Source organism: Amblyomma americanum, chromosome 1 (assembly GCF_052857255.1).
Source record: "Amblyomma americanum isolate KBUSLIRL-KWMA chromosome 1, ASM5285725v1, whole genome shotgun sequence".
NCBI classification, from domain to species: Eukaryota; Metazoa; Arthropoda; class Arachnida; order Ixodida; family Ixodidae; genus Amblyomma; species Amblyomma americanum.
In genome coordinates, this window is record NC_135497.1 from 31,068,737 (window position 1) to 31,088,466 (window position 19,730).

Consider the following 19,730-nt stretch of genomic DNA (forward strand, 5'->3'; position numbering starts at 1 on the left):
AGCCATTGGTCAATTTCATGACGTTCCGCCTCGCCAAGCGCACAGAACTATTACCCACACTGCGCGACAGGATATATTAACCTTTAAGCCTCCCCCAAAGCCACTGATGCTGGGCTTTGGCAGCCCCTGTGTAATACCCCTGGATCTGCTGTGGCTTGTCACTCAATCGCACAACAGCGTGATTTATAGCCACGACCACACACGTTATATACCCCAGTTATGCCACGTTACATTCCAAATCTGCTAAGGCAGATGCTTAACGGCCTCATATGCCAGTCAAGTGACTAACTCGTGCGGTAACTCTCAGCATCTCCGGTGGTAGCCTGGAATTTTTTGCGCTTGGCTGTACTCTAGATTCAGTTCAGTGTAATCGATGTTAGTGATTGTTTAATGTAGGGCAATCATTTTGTGAGCTCTAGAACGCGTCGCCGAATAGGTTTCCACCATGACTGATTGCTCTAATCGGCATGGACGCTAATCATTTTCGGTATTTGATTAACTGGGGATGACGCCCTGGCTTTCTACCCCTGCGGGGGTTGGGAGACGATGTGGTTATTAGCAAAGGTTTTTGGGTCAGAACTAATAGCTTCTTTTTACCGGACGCTGCAGTTGTCAAGCCAAAGAGAACACCTGGTCCTCGGGGCAAGCTAGTACCTAGCAGATTCACCACCGCCGCCGAGAACCACTCGCAGGTACTTGAGCACCCACCTGGTAGCCACCGTGCAATGAGCCGGACTCCGAAAGCCGCTGCCGGCCCCAACCAGCTGAGGGAGGAGCTGAGGCAGCAGTTGTTGACCACGTTTGCGGCCAAGAAAAGGGAATCGGCAATGGGAGAGGGCACCCAGGCCGTGGAGGATTCCTGTTCCGCGGCGTCCGGAGAGCCGCTGAAAAAGCAGCCCCTGCCAGTAGTGTCCGCCACTAGCTGCGGCTGCCACAAGTACGATGACCTACACGTGCACGTCACTGTGCTGTGTCCGTGCTCTCGGCCGACCCCTACCGACAAAGCGACGCAGGTATTTAAAGCGTGCCACTGCGATATCCATAACTTGTCATTTCGAAATTCAATGCATTTTTAAAACTGTTGTACACGTTTCACCTATGCAACTAAATTTTTTACTGGGTTCGCAGTCGTGTTTAGGAAGGCCCCCAGCCAATTTTTCAAAAAATAATCTTTCCGAGTTATAAACCTGAGTTTCGCGGCATAGTAATATCTCTTTTGGCGGACATAGAAAAGAGGCAAGGATTGTTACTATCAAGCTTTTAACTTATTCTTGATAGTCAACTTTGTAACTTTTAAACTTTTAGCCGACTGGTCGTACTGGCCACATCAGTTTTTACAATTTCTATACCGCTATTACCCTCGCCGCTGTGGCTCATTTGGCCCCCGAAAGATGCGTGCTTTTCAAATGCACTTGTCTGGCAAGCGCAAAAGCAGCGCCCCCAGCGCACGTCACTCCAGGCGTACCTGTATGGGACCTCCTCTCTCCCGTGTGGGTGTCGCGGGCGGGGCAGAGAAGGTCACATGACACGTGTGCGAAGAGTCAGAGAATCGGAAAGTAATCATGGAGGGTAATTGCAACTGCTTTCGCAAAATTCTTGCATAAGATGTCTGATCGCCCCATGAAGTTTTTTCTTAGTAGGTTTTTGCGCCTCATGTGCCTTTCCGTCTCTGCGCAGACTGACATGGCGCGCACAGACGAGCAGCAGAGGAGCACACCGCGAGGAGTTGGGATCAGCGTCGACATCCTCCATACGTCGAACGAAAGGATGTTTTCCCAGACATGTTCACACGAGCTTGCAGCCAGCGTTCCAAACGGAACTCCCGTCACTCCCCGCCTCCAAGGGGTTCCGAACAGCGCAGACATTTCTGGTGAGTAGCAGAATAAGCTTCATGGTATTAGACGTGGCCTAGCTTGTGAGGTCGTGTGCGCACATTAAATTTATGTTGCCAACAGGGACACTCTATATTGGTGTATCGGTGTGCATGGATAGCCGTAACGCTGACATGTGTTGGAGTATAGGCACCTAATTTTGGTGACACGTTTTCTTCTCTACAATTACGCGAAAGACATTACTACACATGAATCACCATGTGGTACCCACCCACGACCATTAAATAATTCATAATCACATTTAACCAGTCATGCTGTTTCGGTTTTGGTTTCAACAGCCGAATGATGGCTGCGACGTGAATGAGTGGTTTTATAATCACTGCTTCATCGTTTTAATTCTATACAGTGTTTACAGGCAGCCTTCCTCAATAGCCGGAATGACGACTAATGTGGAAGGAGCGATTATATTGTAGTTTTTTCATGTCTCACGTGACAAAACCACTCTTTGACGCTACAGTCCTCATTCGGCCGCTGAAACCGAAACAGCACGACAAAGAAATACGATTATAAATTATTCAGCGCCGGCAGGAGAATACCGGATGGGGATCCATGTATATCAATGCCTTATATGCTAGTATCAATGCCTATGCTAGTATAACTGCAACCAAAGCATGCAGGAGAATGATTCGAGAAGAGGAAGGAAAACGGTTAGTCAGCTTCAGTGATGTTTAAGTGCTTTGTTACGTTGCACTTTTGAGTATTTTATGTTCAGAGTGCAACGACGACTTAGAGGGAGAGCATCTATATAGTGTGGTAGGCGCTCGGAATGCCTGTATCACCGAAGACACGCCGCTGTTCTTTTTTTTTGCAATCGTCCGTTTACGTGGCTACCAACCCCCTCGTGCGCTATCAGCGGCTTCAACGTGGCCAGCGGCCAGCAGCAGATTGAGAGCGACCGTGTGTGTCGAGCTCATCGCGATCAGCTGTGGTCTATTGCTCTGGGGTGCCCATTATACTGGTTAATGGCTTAGTACGATTCCTAGGCAGTCAATTTTCCTGTTACGACACACGTTGTCTCATGCGTCATCAACGAAGTTTTCGCACCAATGTGTAATTGCAGTATTACCAGGTTTTGTGGCATCGTTTTTGCTAGTTTTTGCTTTTGTGGTGCATAGTAACGCAGACGCTGCGAATTGCAAAGATTGCGGCTGTGCATACTTGATATTGTTGGTAAATGCAGCGCGGCAAGGTGCTCGTCTTTTTCTGATGTAAACCTTCGGAAGAACTGGCACCTTTGTATGCACTTACACCCCTTGAACTGGCATTACGCAAATAGAAAATAGCTTTTTTTTTGGAACCAGGCTGACAACGCAGAGATAAAGTGCTTCAAATGGGGAAAAATATATTCTGGAACCCTTCACTACGGTTTCTTCCGTTGCCCACCCGTAGTTTTATGACGTTCAACACCATAAGCCGTGCCTTTACGCACCTTAAGGCCTTACAAAGAATGATGTACCAATCAGGTGCAAGCCGCATTTTTGGACCGAGAGGACCCTGCTTCATTCAACTCTGTTACAAGTTTCGCATTCCGCATGTAGTGAGCGAGACCGAATAACGCCGCTAGCAGGCCTCAAAATCGTGCTCATCTATAGTAGGATACAACTTAAAAAAACAGCAGTTGCTAAAACTGGGCCACGGTCCGCGGCGTACTGTATTACTCCGCTGGCCCATCGTAACAGTAAACGAAATCAACTTTTTAACGTTTGACTATATATATATTAAACAAGCGATGTATCAAAATTATAGCTCCCATAATTTTTTTCTTGCGATTAGTTTTTTGTTTAGGCAACAAGAAATGTTTTAACAACGGGCTATACTTTTTTGTCGTGCAGGAAATCTGTGAGGCTGTCGTGAATATGGGCGGAGCTTCACTGCACACTTAAATTGTATCCGACTATACTAACATTGCCTCTTCTGGTGCCGCTTAATGCTCGCCCCGACTTATCTTTTCGATAGCCTAATATAATTAAAAGCATCGATTCTAATTATAACAACCCGCCGCGGTGGCTCAGTGGTTATGGCGCTTGGCTGCTGGCCCGAAAGTCGCGGGTGCGATCGCGGCCGCGGCGGTCGAATTTCGATGGAGGCAAAATTCTAGAGGCCCGTGAACTGTGCGATGACAGTGCACGTCAAAGAACCCCCGGTGGTCGAAATTTTCAGCAGCCCTTCACTGCCGCGTCCCTCATAACCTGAGTCGCTTTGGGACGTTAAGCTCCCATAACCCTACCCTCTAATTATAATGGTTTAGTGGTTACGTTGCCCGCTGCAAATTGGAACGATGCTGCGAGCAACGTGAGGAACCTGTTCTTTCGTTTGGAGAGGAGCAATGAAGTGCAGTGTATTTTATTGTATATATGCTGCTCATCCCTGCTACTATTTTTGTGAAGCGATAAACAACTTTTAACTTTCCTTCCCGCCATACCACGGGGCGAAAAAGCGACTACTATTGTAACGGTGCAAGGTGACAGCTACTAACATTTTACCTGTACACGGGTCCTTATTCATCCGTCGTTTTAAGATGTGCTTTTGGAGCTCGACCCATGCGGAAATTTGAGTGAATTGAGTGACCGATTACTTCTATCGTATTATAATTGCTTCAAGGATTCATAATACTTTACTCATTCATTGTCCGCAGTTCAAGCTCTCGAAGATGAAGGAAACGTCAGCATAGAGGACGGCAGCAAGTAAGTTTCCAAAGGCTTAATTTTTGAAAAGCATGCCAGGCATTCCAATAGCAAGGCGTAAAATTTTATTTTATTCAAAACCAGTGTTAACTGTTATTGCTTTTGAATGCGTTTTTAAAACTTGAGCGACTTCGAACTGTGCATTCATATTAATTGCGAAAACAGAATTGTGCAGTCAGGGATCGCTTTGACTACGCGCTGCTCTAAGGTAAAGGAAAATTCCGAAAGCACCTCTGCACATTGTAGTTACTTGACGTTGTTTCCGCGCTCGTTCTTTCCGCCGTAGCCATGCTCACAGTTACACAGCGGGAATTGTACGCTGGCACCATTAACTGCAGACTGCATGTAATACACGGTACTGCTGAGTAGACAAAAGAATGGAAATGAGGGGATTGTTATGACACATATGAAGGAAGCCAACAGTCTACAGCACCAAGAAGCATAGAGAAATGTACATAATTTTTTTAATAGCGGTGCTGATCAGTAAGAGAATAATAGTGTACACATTTTATCGCTGAAAGATAATTGGTTCGAAAGCAGAAGAAAAAACATGCTGCCGGTTGAATCTGAAACCACAATCTCCTAGTTTGGCGACCGCTGGCTTCCTTCACGCGGTACCGTTTTTAATTACATCGAAACCATGCTCTGGTCTTTATTCTGCATTCAGAAATTGAGTAAATGGTTCGCTTTTGAAGCCTGTGTAACTTACTCCTGGCTTAAAACTGGCGTACAGAAGTGGCGGCTATAACTGGCACCCGCCGATTCCGTGCCGAATTTTTAAAACGTCATTGTATATGCCTGCATATGATGTCACTCGAGCAATCACGTCAGACAGTGCGGGATGCTTTAATGGTTAGACTCTGATTGGCTGGCTGAAGCTGTGGCTTCTGGAATTGTTTCTTAGCCGGTTCGTGCGCATTTGGTGGCTACATACGTGACGTACAGCACACTGCACTGACTGGAACTGACGCAGAATGGACTGCACGAAAAGCGAAAAAAGAGAACAGTCTAACTGTTTAAGATTTCCGGCCATGCGCTGGACTGGCCATGACGACAAAAGCTCCCACAGAGGCGCCAGTTGAACTGAACGGTGATGCCCTGCACTTACAATATGGAACGTCGATAAGCAAATAAATGAGTTGAAGCCGCACGTACCGGTAACTGAACACGGATTTTGTGGCGTATATGTGTTGTCATGACGTTACGATAACTGAGTGCTAAAGTGTCACTCAGTGCATAACCACCATGATCATCAGCAGCGTGACTACACCCACTGAGGGGCAAAGGCCTCTCCCATGTCTCTCCAATTAACCCTGTCCTCTGCCAGCTGCGCCCACCCTATGCCTGCAAACTCACTAATCTCATCTGCCCACCTAACCTTCTGCCGCCCCCTGCTACGCTTGCCTTCTCTTGGAATCCACTCCATTTATCTTGCCTTCGCAGTACATTCCCTGCCCAATCCCATTTCTTCCTCTTCATTTCGACTGGAATGTCATGAGCCTGCCTTTGTTCCCTCGCCCACTCTGCCCGCTTCCGCTCTTTTAACGTTACACCTATCATTGTTCTTTCCACGGCTTGCTGCGTTGTCCTTAACTTAAGCTGAAGTCTTTCTCGCCAGCTTCCACGTCTCCGCCCCATAGGTGAGTAACGGCAAGATACAGCTATTGCATCTCGCCCAAACTGTCCACAGCTACCGCTGTAGCCGAAAACGCAAGTTCGCCATCACACCGCGGTATCGGAAGAGCGCTTATGTACTTCACGTTATGCCAAATCAGTGCGGCCTCTCCAGTTTGGTATTCCCACCATCAGCGAGAAATTTTGCATGAGAAATTTATTGAAGTACTATTTTTCGTGATAAAATGTAATTCATTGTACAAATGAAACCGTCCACTCGGACCTCCTTGTATAGATTTTTCCGCATAAAGCCGACCCTGGCTCTTTTGTCACTGTTCCTTTCACATGTCCGCTTAATTATATCTGTTAATGTGCATAACTTTAATCTAATCATGTGGTCATAATAGTGTTTTGTTTGTTTTTCTTTTAATAACACAGTTTCTGCACTCTTCTCTTTTCACCTGTTTCCTCCTTCTGCGGTAGCACGACGGCATGTTAAGGTTGCACGACGCCAGGGTATAAGCATGCATCAATCGCTGCACTCAAATTAATGGGGTCTGCATCATCGCATAACAGATCTTTGGGACTGTACCACGCAGGGAAGAGTGGTACCCAGCACACCAAGTGTTCAACGGCGCTGACACCTCGCGGATCTCGCCCGCCGACAGGAGGCGCAGCGTTCACGAGGCGCTGGCCCGCGTGCGGGACACGCTGTTCGAGGCGCTCCGGGACACGCCTCGCGCCATGGCTGCCACTTCCAGAACCGCCATATTCGAGAGCGTGTTTCCCGCCATGCCAACCTCGCCGACTCCGTCACCACCCACTGCGCAGCCGCTCTCCTCGCTGCTTCGGGTACGTGCACATTAACTTTGCTGGCACAGTGGAGCTGCCGCGTCGGACGAGTTTGATGCATCATTGTGATGGTACGCTTGTCGACGAACCTAGAGAGTTCGAGCGACATCCGCCGTTGGCCTCCCGGTTCGAGCGGAGTGTGGTCCGTTACCTTTTGTCGCCTTCCGTGGCCAGCTGTTGCTGCGCGCCTATTTCGCTGCCGGACGCACTATTTGTGAGTGGCTGCGCGCATCGTACATGACGCAGTGCTTTTTCGGCTGTTAGAAACTGAGGCCCCGGCAGCCGTAGTTTCTAAATACTACCTAGAGGGAAAGCTGGCGCCACCACCTATGCGTGTTTCTTAAAGAGCACTTATTCCACCGCGGGAACGCCGGGAAGACGAGGCCTCCTTCTTGGCTCGGCCAGTGTCAGGCCGAAAGCGTGGATTCTACCTCAAAATTAGTAGTTAAAACGCAATTCTCACCTCTTTGCAAAAATTAAATTCATTCAATACTGCGTTTTTCGCTTCTTGAATAGATTTAACGCAAGTGAAAGGTGTGTGTTAGGGTAATAAGGAAGCTTTTTACAGCATTTCTTCGAGGACTACTTCGAGAAGAGTCGTAATGTTACGGCTAAATCCACTTTTTATGCCGAAGACCAGCCAAGGCAAGTAAGAAACGTCATCTTCCCGGCATTCCTGCGCCTATGCACATAGGCTGACTTGTAGCGCCGCCAGCTCTCCCTCTAGTTATGCCTGGATATGCCGGCAACGCTATGCCGGCAGCGAACAATGCGCAAAGCGAAAGGCGGCCTCTGAAATCCGAGGCGTTAAATGACTTTATAAACAACGCATTTTCGCTTGCGTGTTTTCTTCTTTCCAAAGATGCCCTAGAGATTTTTATCCACAGAGCACCCCGTAGTGTTCGCCCACGACCACTAAACAAATTTTAATTGAAATTTTCTTCACAATGGTTCGGTTTCATCCACCGAACGACGGCTGCGACGCGCAGTAGAACCCCACGTCACGTGCGGCACGGAAAAACGGCAATATAACTGCTAATTCGGCGTTTGTTGTATAGATCTTGAAGAGTTCTGTTTTAAATGTTTTAGGGCCTGAAAACAACGGATCAGCATTAATATTGCAGCCCCTCCGCGCATCACCGACGCAGAATTGAACCACACGTCAAAGCCATCGTTCGGCTGAAGAAACCAAAACCGAAAAGCATGAGAGAAGAAATTGAACTATAAATTGCCGTACTGTCTAAAAAGGAATTTCTCTGCCGCTCCACGCGTGCTTGAATTCGACTGCGTGGATTCAATCTTCCCGGCGGTTCAGCTCACCGTGAGGGCGTGGCGTTGAGGAGTATCCGGGTTTATGCTGCTCTGACGCCTGAGGTCGGGTCCTCCTGGACATGACATACCCTGCTTCTGAACTGCCCCTTCTGTTCTTTAACCCTCTTATGCAGAAAGCAATATTTGCGCGATAAAAATATATAGTTTGCGGTCGTAGGTGAACACCCCGCGGTGATCTTTGTGTTCTAATATCCAACGCACTATGTGAACGCAGAAAACACGCATTAAATTAGGTGTCTATGGCAGCACGCTCAGACAGGCTAATCCCGAACCCAGAGGCAAACTGCAGATATCGCTCAAGCACTGAAGAGCAGGCTCCTCAAAAGTTCTAAACATGTGTGTACATCGGCTCAAAGGGACCAGAACATTGATCGTCACTACAAACACGTGCGCAGATTTTTGTGCACATTCTTGCGTCTATAAGTTCTGCAACATTTGGAGTAAAGTTTTTCTGCGGAAGTTACGCACACGTTTTTAACAGGAAAAGTTGACGCTTCGTTTATTTATACTGTTTATAACTCCAGTAGACGGATGCCGTCTATGCTTTTGCCCAGAAGGCCATGAATTTCGGATACGAGGAGCTTTCATTAAAACAGGCCTCTTCGACTGGAAACCCAATCGAAAAAAAAACTATAGAATCGAAATTCGAAAAAAAATCTTTTCTCGCAGTGACTGACTTTCACTAGTATTGTAGATTTTGTAGTGGTTCTGTTGCTACTCTAAGGAACAACACAATACTACAGAAAATCTGCTCTAAGTTCATGCACAGAAATTCTACAGAAATATGTTTTCACAGCCGGCAGTTTTCTTTTGTGTTCTTCGATAGGCAGCTTTTTTACTAAGTGATAGAATAAAAGCTGGTAACCTTCTTACTAAACTTAGAACTGCACTCAATACCTAGAGTATGCCACTTACACACAACCGTCAGCAGTGGCGATGTTCGCGTGCCGTCGGTTTGCTGGTGGTACTTTCACGGAAGAAGATTGAGCTATTTTCCTTCAAGTTACAGCACGGACCCAACATTTTGAAGGCGTTATAGTGACGCTAAAACATGAATTTTCAATGGAAAACAAGACTTACAGTAAACGTGCAGTTGTCGTATGACAACCTCAGTTGCTTACGCGCCAATGAAACCCTGTAAAAAACAGCTGCAGCTTAAATCACGTCCAGCATAGGGTAATTAGTACTGTCCCCGCAGTTGATGCCGTAGAGTTCCATTCTCATTTTTTGTGTCATGCAATGACTACTGGTTCTTTTGGTGAATGTGCAACAATGTTGATGGTGCTCAGAAAGCTTCTCTTCGGAAAGGAGGCGTTTCAAGGGAAAGTTTGAATCTTTCAAATCTGGCACCCAGCGTAGCGGTAACTACCTGCCCTGACGTCTACATAAGGCAAGCAGTCACCGCTGATCCGCATCATGAGAAGAGTAAGAATGGGGCGGAACGCATATGGCACGTACGATCAGATCATGTAGAGCAGCTCGCCTATATCCCTCAAGAGAAAAATTAACACAACAGCTGCATCCCACCGGTACTCACCCATGGGGCAGAAGCATGCATGGAGGCTAACGAAAAGGGTTGAGACCGGAAGCTAGCAGAGTCTTGAGTAGGTGAGGGAACAAAGGCGGTCTAATGACACTGTCACGGATCTCCCCGGAGAACACTCGGACTGAAAGAATGGACTAGGCGACGGGTGTACCCACAAAAACGCACATTTAATACACCCTATGTGACACACACACTAGAACACAAAACTAACAAAACTAACCCAACACACAAAGGCTATAAATACAGATGACCCGGGCACACTGCTACCAGCGTCTACTACTAGCGTTCTACTATTCGTGGTTGGCGTTCGTGCTCATGGTTTGTTCGGTGCGGCTGCGGCGTTGTATGGCTCCCGTAGCCGGCGTCGAGGCGGCGTTCGGCGTTCGGCGTGCTTGGGCTGGCGTTGCTGGCGGGGTCGCTGGCTGCGTCGTGCAAGCTCCCGGTCCAAGCGCCCGTGGAGGTGATGCCGGTGTTGTTGGGGTTGGGGCACCACCCGGATGGGTGTCAACAGCGCTGGAGACACCCCTGGCCGTAGCAGGTGGTAGCGTCCTCCGTTGACTCCCCGGAACGGGCTCAGGCACGCCAGGAAGTCCACGATGCGGAGTCGTAGAACGCGAGCTCACCGGAGCAGTAGCCGGTGTCGCTCTCTTCCAGCCGATGTGTCCCTGACCTGCCAGAGTCTCCGCTTGTCTGCTGTTCCCCCGCCTGCCGTGCCTGAGCCCGTTCCGGGGAGTCAACGGAGGACGCTACCACCTGCTACGGCCAGGGGTGTCTCCAGCGCTGTTGCTACCTAGCCGGGTGGTGCCCCCAACGCCAACAACACCGGCATCTCCTCCAAGGGCGCTTGGACTGGGAGCTTATACGACGCAGCCAGCAACGCCAGTCCAAGCACGCCGAGCGCCACCTCGACGCCGGCTAGTGGATCCATACAACGCCGCAGCCGCACCGAACCAACCGTGAGCACGAACGCCGACCGCTAGTAGTAGAACACTAGTAGTAGACGCTGGTAGCAGTGTGCCCGGGTCGTGTGTATTTATAGTCTTTGTGTTTTGTGTTAGTTTTGTTAGTTTTGTGTTCTAGTGTGTGTGCCGCGTACGGTGTATTAAATGTGCGATTGTGTGGGTACACTCGTCGCCTAGTCCATTCTTTCATCCGAGTGTTCTCCGGAGAGATCCGTGACATCCATCCGTCAGCGCGGTTTAGTTCGAAGCTCTTGTCTTCGAAATGAGCCTGCACATGAAGTTTTTATTGGAATTAGCCCCACATTTCCGGCTCGAGAATGAAAACAATGAACAAAGCAGGCAAGAAAACAAAGAAGTCCAAATATATCAGTCTAATTACTCTAATGAGCGCCTCAATCTGCACCTGACATATTGTGTTAATCTCATTTACTGATTTAATGCGGCGTCGTTGGACGAAGCATCAGGCTAACAGTAAGCGCACGCTACCCAACGCCGCATACGTGTCAAAAACTGAAAACTCGTGAGTAAATTAATCTGTATTGGTTCCTAGACGACCCAGATGCACAGTAATTGCAACAGCGTATGTTCCCTCGTTTGTGCTCGTGCTCTGTGCCTTGATTTGTGCCGGCCGCGAATCGCTGACAAGCGCCTCATAAAGGCAAATATTCTCTAATGAACAGAAGCGGCGAAAGCACGTTTGGTGCAGATTCAAGAGCGAAAACATTGTGTCATGCAATTTCGGGTGCAAGCAGGCAAGCGGCAGGCAACGGACGGTTCGGCGCTGAAGCGTACGTGCCTTTGTTTTACGCCGAGCAAAACGAATAGTGCGGAAATGACATCTGACCAATACAAATGTTTTACTACATTTAGCTGGTTAAACGCAAAGCGTTAGATCGCAACAAAAGCAGCACTGAACCCAAACACTGGTTGTTTACAGGTTTTACAGGCGAGTTCGGCAACGTCACAGCGTTAGGGGCAAATGCCCCTTGACGTCGATGGATTCATTCAGTTCTTCAAGCGACGTCACTCCGGTTTAGAATAAAGGTGTGATTAATACGATTTACCGAACATGTCGCTTCGAGGGACATCAGCACCGTTAACGACGATAGAAACGGCAGGCCATCCTATGGCCACCCATTATCGTCAGCCGCCGCAAACACACCGTGCAACATGGTCTCAGACATAACAGCCAACGCTCCGTGGCACTGGGGTCAGTCCTCCAAGCCACGTGCTTCACCATCCGCGTTAAATATGCGGATGCTGGTATTCCTCCCCGAGATGCTATTTCAGCCATTAAGTTCTACATACGGCTAACTAACAAAGCGAAGGACAAAGAAAGTGACACGACTACGACACTGTTATCAAGATAATAAAGCGGCAGCCTTTATCGTTGCGTTCATGAGCGATATCTGTTTTCGGCTCATTTGTTCGAACGCCCAGATTCCCTCAATGTGCACTGACGATAGCACAGCTCAATACCAGATTGAAAGCGCTGTACGCCTCACCTGGTACCAGGCGGAGGCCTTCAAATTCTCGTGAGCCTCGTCGAGCTGCTCAGAGAAAAACTCCTCGCGCGTTCAGCGCACCACATGCTCGACCTGGCTCTCGAGCACCATGGCCATGTCTGTAGGGTCGTTCTCCTTCATATATTTGCTGAGATTGGACACAGCCCCGGAGAGGGCCTCGCTTTCACTTTTGATGCGGTACGACTTCAGCAGTGCCCGAATCTTCTTAGCATACCTGGAGCAACGGAAAAGGATGAAGCACTGTCACTGAACTGTGATTTGTGACTGGAAACGGGGAGGAAGAAGTTTGCTAGGCTGATGTGTTTTGCTGGCAGCTGCTGTTCTCTGGCTCTCCTGGTGGTTCCGGCTTGTTCATCATTGCAGAGGCCGTACTACGTTGGGGGGTTTTGGCCAAGGTGTAGGTTAAAGTGCAGTTCATGTGAACCTGACGGTGCATTTTGCTGAGAGATGTCGTTGACCTCCCCAGAAGGGTTGGCAGCTTGGTTTGCCAGCTTGCCAGCCCAAAGCGTGCCGCTTGATTCCTTCGAAAAAATGGCATTGACGCAATTCCCGTGGCTCGCGTCCCAATCGATGAGGGTGCAAACAAAATGAAAACCCCCAAACTAAGTCAACAGGAGCTAAGATCATTGACAGCCCATTATCTGAAGATCTCTGAAATGCGTCCATTTGGGTGTTGAGGCATTGTTTGCAAGTCCTCAGGCATCGCTAGTGTTGCTGACTTACTTCAGCGCAAAATTTTCAGCTCATTGCCGGCGAAAGCATTCATTCCCGAACAGCTTGCATGTGTCAAGGCTATCGTACGTGGTGTTTACCCAGCACCATCCCCGCAAGAAATTCTAGAAGAATTTCAGGATGCAGAACTTGAGGTCCTTTCAGTCTACCGCTGTAGTAGAGAGGTAAATGGCTTGCGTGTTGCTGCTGAGCCTGTAATAATAACTTTTGCTGGCTCTAGATGCCCTACTGAACTAAAACTCTGGCCGATTTTTTACCTTGTGGACCCTCTAGAACCCCGCTTTCTTCAATGCACCAACTGCTGTCGGTTCGGGCATAGCGGAAAAGCATGCAAGTCGGAGACCCCCTGCCGTTTATGTGGAGAAGGTCATTCTGCTGATAACTGCACCTCAGAGCAGCCTCATTGCTGCCTCTGCAGCTACATTCATTTAGCTGATGATTCCCGACTGCGCAAAACGTAAAGAAGAGCATAGCTTTTTGGACATTATCAAAGAGAAGCGGTGCTCAAGAGCCGATGCTTACGCTGCTCTTAACAGGACAAAAGACTCATACGCTAGTCGTGCGCGCTTCTGTTGGGGACATTGAGTCCAACTTGACTGCCTCAACTGTGACCGCAGTGGAAAAAGCCCTTAATAATGCGGTTGAGCGAATGCTAAACACTTTTTCTGAGGCGTTGGCTCAGTTTGTTGCAGTTCAATCTGTGTAACCATCAACATCAGTCCTGCAGCAGCGTCTGCATCTGTTTCAGCTTGTGCAGCTAGTGCTGGCCGCTCAACATCACCTCCTGATGCTACTCAGATCCCACCTAACATCTCTGTTCCTAGCATTGCATGTCGGACTGACATCTGCACACAGATGTCGAAATGTCGTGTCCTACGCACAAGCGCCGTGCTTACTCGTCACCACCTAATTCTAGATCTCCACAGATGAAACCTGAAAAAGGGCCACCCAAACTTCTTCCCCATGTTGATATCCTTAAAGAGGCAGGTTCTGCCTCTTCAAATGGTCAGTAATCATGGCAGGTACCAAAGTATTACACTGGAATTGTCGATCCGTATTGTCTTCTCTTCCAGATCTAGAAATACTTATTCACAATCTAAACCTGATATTGTGCTTTTTACAAGAAACTTGGTTATCACCTTGTAAATCATTTTCAATGAGCAACTTTCGAGTTTTTAGGTCAGATCGAAATGTTGGCAGGGGAGACAGATTGGTAACCATGCTATGTAAACATTTATGTCATCAGGCATCTATAAGAAAATTCTTCTCCCTGGCTGTGAGCTTCTAGAGATCAAAATTTCAATACCGCATTGTGCCGATATTACAATTGCTAACATCTATTTTCCTTTAGGTGCACACAGGACAGAGTCTTTAGACAGCTTGGTTACTGGCACAAGCAGTGCAGTCATCGCAGGAGATTTTAATTCTCACCATAGTGACTGGGGAAGTCGTACTGATTACTGTGGCAAGCTTCTCTGGCCGTGGCTGTCTGGAAATGCTGTACGCTGCTGCAATTCTAGAGAAATAACCTTTATGTGAGGGGTTGCTCCCTCGGCCATTGACTTAACATTATCAGCAGGTAGGCTAGAGGTGACTGACTGGTCGACAGAGGATTCGGGTACATCTAGTGATCACCGTCCTGTAACAATCACTATCCAGTGATCTCTGCTCAAAGCTTGTTGTGTAACCCATAAATTTGACAACCACCATATTTATAAAAATTAGATTTCCGCCTCATTTGCATCTATAGTTAGTACAAGCCGAGGAAACAGAGCTCAGCAGATGGTTTCATTTTTGCAAAATGCAGTACACCCTTCAATATTCGCTGTACCTGCAGCAGCCTCTAAAAACAGCCATCTCCTTGGTAGACAGAAGAATGTGAGAAGGCCTATCATCGTAGAAAAGCGGCCTGGAAGAGGCTACCCTGCAACCAGAGTCCAGCTAACTGGTTAAATTACAAATTCTTCTCTGCATCTTTCAAAAGAACAACTGCAAAAGCCAAGGAGGAGTACAACTAACATTTAAACATATATCTTTCAAATCCTCGCAATCAGAAGGCCCTGTATAGATTCATGGCACATAACAAGAGTTCTGCAGTCTCTCTCCTAACTAGTTCAACAGTGTTATCTCCACAAAGTGCTTAGGAAACCCTGGAGTGTATTTTTCAGGGATTGGCGTTACGCTTCCAGATGCAGAGAAACGTCCCTTTGTGCAAAATCTCACCCTCTTCGGATTATACCGAGGTTGATGCATCAGAGCTCCTCTCAGCCCTGGCAATGTTGCATCCTGCTGCTCCAGGACCAGATGATGTCAATGTTTGTACGATTAAAATTTTATCCGAAGATTTTACAAGCGACCTCTTAGATATGGTCAATGCTTCGTTGGAAAATGCATGGATTCTAAGCACTTGGAAGACAGCTAAAATTATTTTATTGATGAAACATGCAGGAAAAGGATAAATCTTAGATAATATTTGGCCACTTGAGCTGATTTCAAATTTAGTCATATTAATAGAAAGAACAGTGCACAGTCGCTTCTCATAAGTTCATGACGTCAACGGTCTCAGCTCAGCCCAGATTGGCTTTCGCCGCGGATGCTCTACATGGTCCGCGCATGTGGATCTAGAAAGCAGAATTCGGCTTTCGCTACGCAGAAGGGAAGTTTCAGCTTTGGTCACTCTTGAGTAAAACTTTTTGGGCTAGTTGGTGCATTTTTTAACCAAGGGAACAGAGCAGCGCAAAAACATGCAATCACACAAGAAGGACACAGTGCTCGGGTTGTGTATTGTCCTTCTTGTGTGATTGCATGTTTTTGCGCTGCTTCGTTCTCTCGGTCACTCTTGATGTAGCAAAGGTCTATGATAGTGCAGAACATACTCTTTTGCTTAACAGACTTGCTCAGTAACATCTTGCAACCTACATTTATGTGTGGATATGTGAATTTCTCAAGGACAGATACTTTTATTGCACTACCCATATGTGCTAATACATATTATCAATGAACGAGTGTGCCTCAAGGATCGGTCCTATCCCCGCTGCTTTTTAATATTTTGCTCAGTGGCATCCCCATTCGTCCTGATATAACAGTTTTTGTGTATGCAGATCACATAGCTTTTTTCGCCTCGTCCAGGGATATCCATTCCCATTACCAGATTCTGAAGGGATATTTGGATGCTCTTGGAGTATGGAGGCAGTCAACGAAAAACGCCTTCAAAAATCTTTTAGTCTTTTTAATTTTTGGCCCCTGTTAAACTTGAGAAATGTTGAACGCCCTCTTTACATGTTTTTAGCCGCACACAGCAATTTTTATTGTTTTTAATGGTTTTATTCTTTCACTATCGTTTCCACGAGTTTTAAACTTTTATAAACCCATTTTTTCGCCATTCTTTCGCATCCTGTTTAATCCTTCATCTGGTTTTTCTTAGTTCGCGTGACGGCCCTCTACACCGTGCAGTTTTTTATCGTTTTTTTCTGTTATATCGCCTCTTCCCTTCCGTCCTTCTCAGCCTCAGATTTCTAAATTCATTATTTGACGTGACTATTCACTGTTTCCATGTGACCTCGCATACCTGATTGTACCCTCTTGCTGCCACCTTATATATGTTTGTGCAAGTTCTCTCATGAGACGGACGATAACATATTTCATGCCCCGTCCATTTACATTCGTCTAAAAACTGAAGGTCAGAGTCTTTACACGTGTGCAAAATATCTGGTGGCACTTTTAAGAGAACGAGCGCGAGCGGGTCACTTCTAGGCCTGTGCTGCTGAATTTACTCTTGAGCCGGCGAGAAATTTAGACATTTAGCAGCCGTCCCTTCCCAGTCAACTACGTATATAGTAGTACAGGCACAGAAATGCATTACATGTGCTCGCTTTCTCACACAATGGCACCATTATTTAAAGTAAGCCATGCTGCACACTCTCTTGACGTCATAACTGACATCTCATAAAAAATTAGACAAGTTTGTTTATGAGAAAGTTTCGCATGGTTTCCTTAGCAAATAATCATCTGCTTGAATCGGTTTTGTTGTGTTGACTTAGCTACGCACAGTCACATTGGTCAACATCCAAGACAAACATATTAGTAAACCTCAATACTCAACAAGGCACTCATATTGGTAAACCAACAAGATACAATTAGCCCGACAGCTCGTCTTATTCAAGTACGGACACAGTCCGATGGTCAAGCCACCGCTCTCAACCTAAAATGGTCAAAACGACGCAAGGTTTGCAAGGTAATATCCCCATTGAGCAAAGAGCGTTGCCCCTCGCGAGTGAAAACTGAGCTGCCAGGCGTCCTTTTATTTCTGCTTTCTACACGGAAATCAAAATTCCGAACATAGACAATAGGTTTACCGCTTTTACAGCCTATTGGACAACGGAACCATAACTCGACTACTGCCTCTTTTCGAACCAAAAGGCCCCCTGTAGCTGATTAAGACTCCATTGCAACCCATTTGTGATCAATGTTTAAAATACAGCGACAATCTAGATTTCGTCGTATTCTACCGCTGACCGTTGATATAGCTGAAAAATATAGAATATATTTCATTATAGACAATACTGCAGTCGGTACAACTGGACTACTGGCACCTAAAATAGTTTATCCAGAATTATAAAGCCCTTCCCCCACCCAACCCCCCGACTAAGACTAAGCAGGCTAAGAGACCACAAAATAAGCGATATTGCTCACTCCAATGGACGCCTTTCGTTCCTTGGGCGGGCCGCTGTAGTAGTGCATGGGATTGCAGTTGTTATTGAAGATGAGGTCCTCGTACCACAGCACTGAGTACTCGTCGCCATCCAGGTCAGAACCTAAGCACAGGTGGAGACTACATTAAGGGGTACCATTGGCAACAAGCTGCGTCCGGCCGTCTCTCAAAGCAGTGACGGAGAAGGGCCTTGCTAAATGACCCAATTAAATAGAGATCAGTCAGTAGAGGAATCGCTGTGACTCCGAAATGAGAAACTGCGAAAGATTTTATGCCCCAGGTCATGGAACCTCACAGTACGTTTTTTCTCACGCTGTGACTGTGCTCACAGCATATATCAGTCAAAGCCCGCAGGGTCCTGGCCTTGGCAGAGCCCTGACCTAACGTGCATGTGAACTAAGGCACGCTATCCGTCACAAGCACAGAGAGCGACGGTTACATCCGTCTCCGCATAGCTCAGTGTCAACAGGGAGCGCGCCAGGAAGGGTGCGTACCGGCCATCTCGTCGGGGTGTGGCCGCTCCCCCTTTTGAGAGAAGACAGTGCAGTCGCGCACGTGATGCAGCTGCGGGACATTCACTGCCTCCAGCTTGCGGATGTCCCCCGGGTGCATGCACGGGTTCTTGGTCACGATCACGCCGCCTGCGCATCCCACCATGCATGGAATACTCAGTGATTTTAACGCAAAGTGTGGCTGCAAATTCAGGTGAAAAAAAAACGTATCTCAAGCGTCAACCTTTCGGCTCCTCTATGCGATGTAACGAAAATAATAATAGTCCTTTCCTTCCAAGCCCATGAATAAAATGGATATACTCGCGGACAGCTTTTTGTGGCTATGAAGTGAAGCTACGAGGGCGAGGCGCAAGGCTTTCACATGCGCGCTCTTGCCACGCTCTCACGAGGGAGAGAGATAGGCGTTTAAGCTGGCGGCGAGTATAATATACTGTTTCGGCTCCAGATGCCGGTTTCTCAAGATTACCGCGATTAGCAGCGCACAACGCCCGGGTACCTCACCACTGTATATTCTTTATTGTCTATCCGGTGCTGTCAACATAAAAGCATCAATCCGTGCAAACCACGGATATCTCCCAAGATATATCCGGGACATTTCTTGGACAACTGAGCATTAGTAAGTCCTAGCTTTGGCTTCAGACATGAGAATGCTGTGACCAGAGAAGGAGCTCGCAGGCGAGGCCGAAACGAGATAATTTCGGTCAGAATCAGCACACGCGAAATCTAGGTGTGCGTCCATCTATACAGACTGCAATAACTTGTTATACCGCCGGAGAATTCTACTTTTAGATCCGACTACAAGAATCTATATTTCTGCAACAACAGCCCTCGAATACGCAGCACATTTGCATACGCCTTCAAAACATGTACTCGGGCACTTTATTCCCCTATCATTTCTAACTGCGTTCACATTAATGAATCCTTTCGAATAAAATACGAAAGCTGCTGCCTAAACGCACCAAGACCACGCTGCGCTATGTTTGCTATAGCACGAAAATAGGTAGCTGGGATACCTTCGAGGATGGTCGCAGGGTCGTTGACCTTGTACCGTAGCATGTCGTTCGAGTACTGGACAAACACCTGTCCATACTCGAGCGTTCCGGTCTCGTCCAGCACGCCGAACATGGTGCGCCCATAGTTCGGAGGAACCAGAATACGAGCCTTGGTCCTCAGTTCCTCTGCAAAGGCGCATACATTATCCGGCGTGAAGAGACAAGGGTTCGTCGTTCACACATACTGTTGTAGAGAAGTTTCGACAAGCTCCCTGAGGGCCATTCGATGCCTTATTAGCTGAAGTCTTTTGCCTCAGGAAACATTTATCTTTATGGGCCATCTTTTACTTGGCCATAATCTTTGTCGTCAATTCG

At 47.4% G+C, this 19,730-nt stretch overlaps 1 protein-coding gene across 1 annotated transcript; it reads left to right on the forward strand.

Moving 5' to 3' along the window:
- The first annotated feature begins 630 nt into the window (after positions 1–630).
- Positions 631–11,905, forward strand: LOC144131964 (uncharacterized). Its single transcript, XM_077664471.1, has 5 exons — positions 631–1,013; positions 1,678–1,870; positions 4,528–4,576; positions 6,790–7,042; positions 11,820–11,905. The coding sequence occupies exons 1-5, from the start codon at positions 726–728 to the stop codon at positions 11,853–11,855; spliced, it is 819 nt and encodes a 272-aa protein (XP_077520597.1). The 5' UTR covers positions 631–725; the 3' UTR covers positions 11,856–11,905.
- Positions 11,906–19,730: the final 7,825 nt, after the last annotated feature.

What these genes read in the sequence shown, in the direction of transcription:
- LOC144131964 (XM_077664471.1), top strand. Translation starts at nt 726, where the DNA reads ATGAGCCGGACTCCGAAAGCCGCTGCCGGCCCCAACCAGCTGAGGGAG. An exon ending in GAACAGCGCAGACATTTCTG is followed by an intron (nt 1,871 to 4,527) that starts GTGAGTAGCAGA and finishes CATTGTCCGCAG; the next exon opens with TTCAAGCTCTCGAAGATGAA. An exon ending in AGCATAGAGGACGGCAGCAA is followed by an intron (nt 4,577 to 6,789) that starts GTAAGTTTCCAA and finishes TGTACCACGCAG; the next exon opens with GGAAGAGTGGTACCCAGCAC.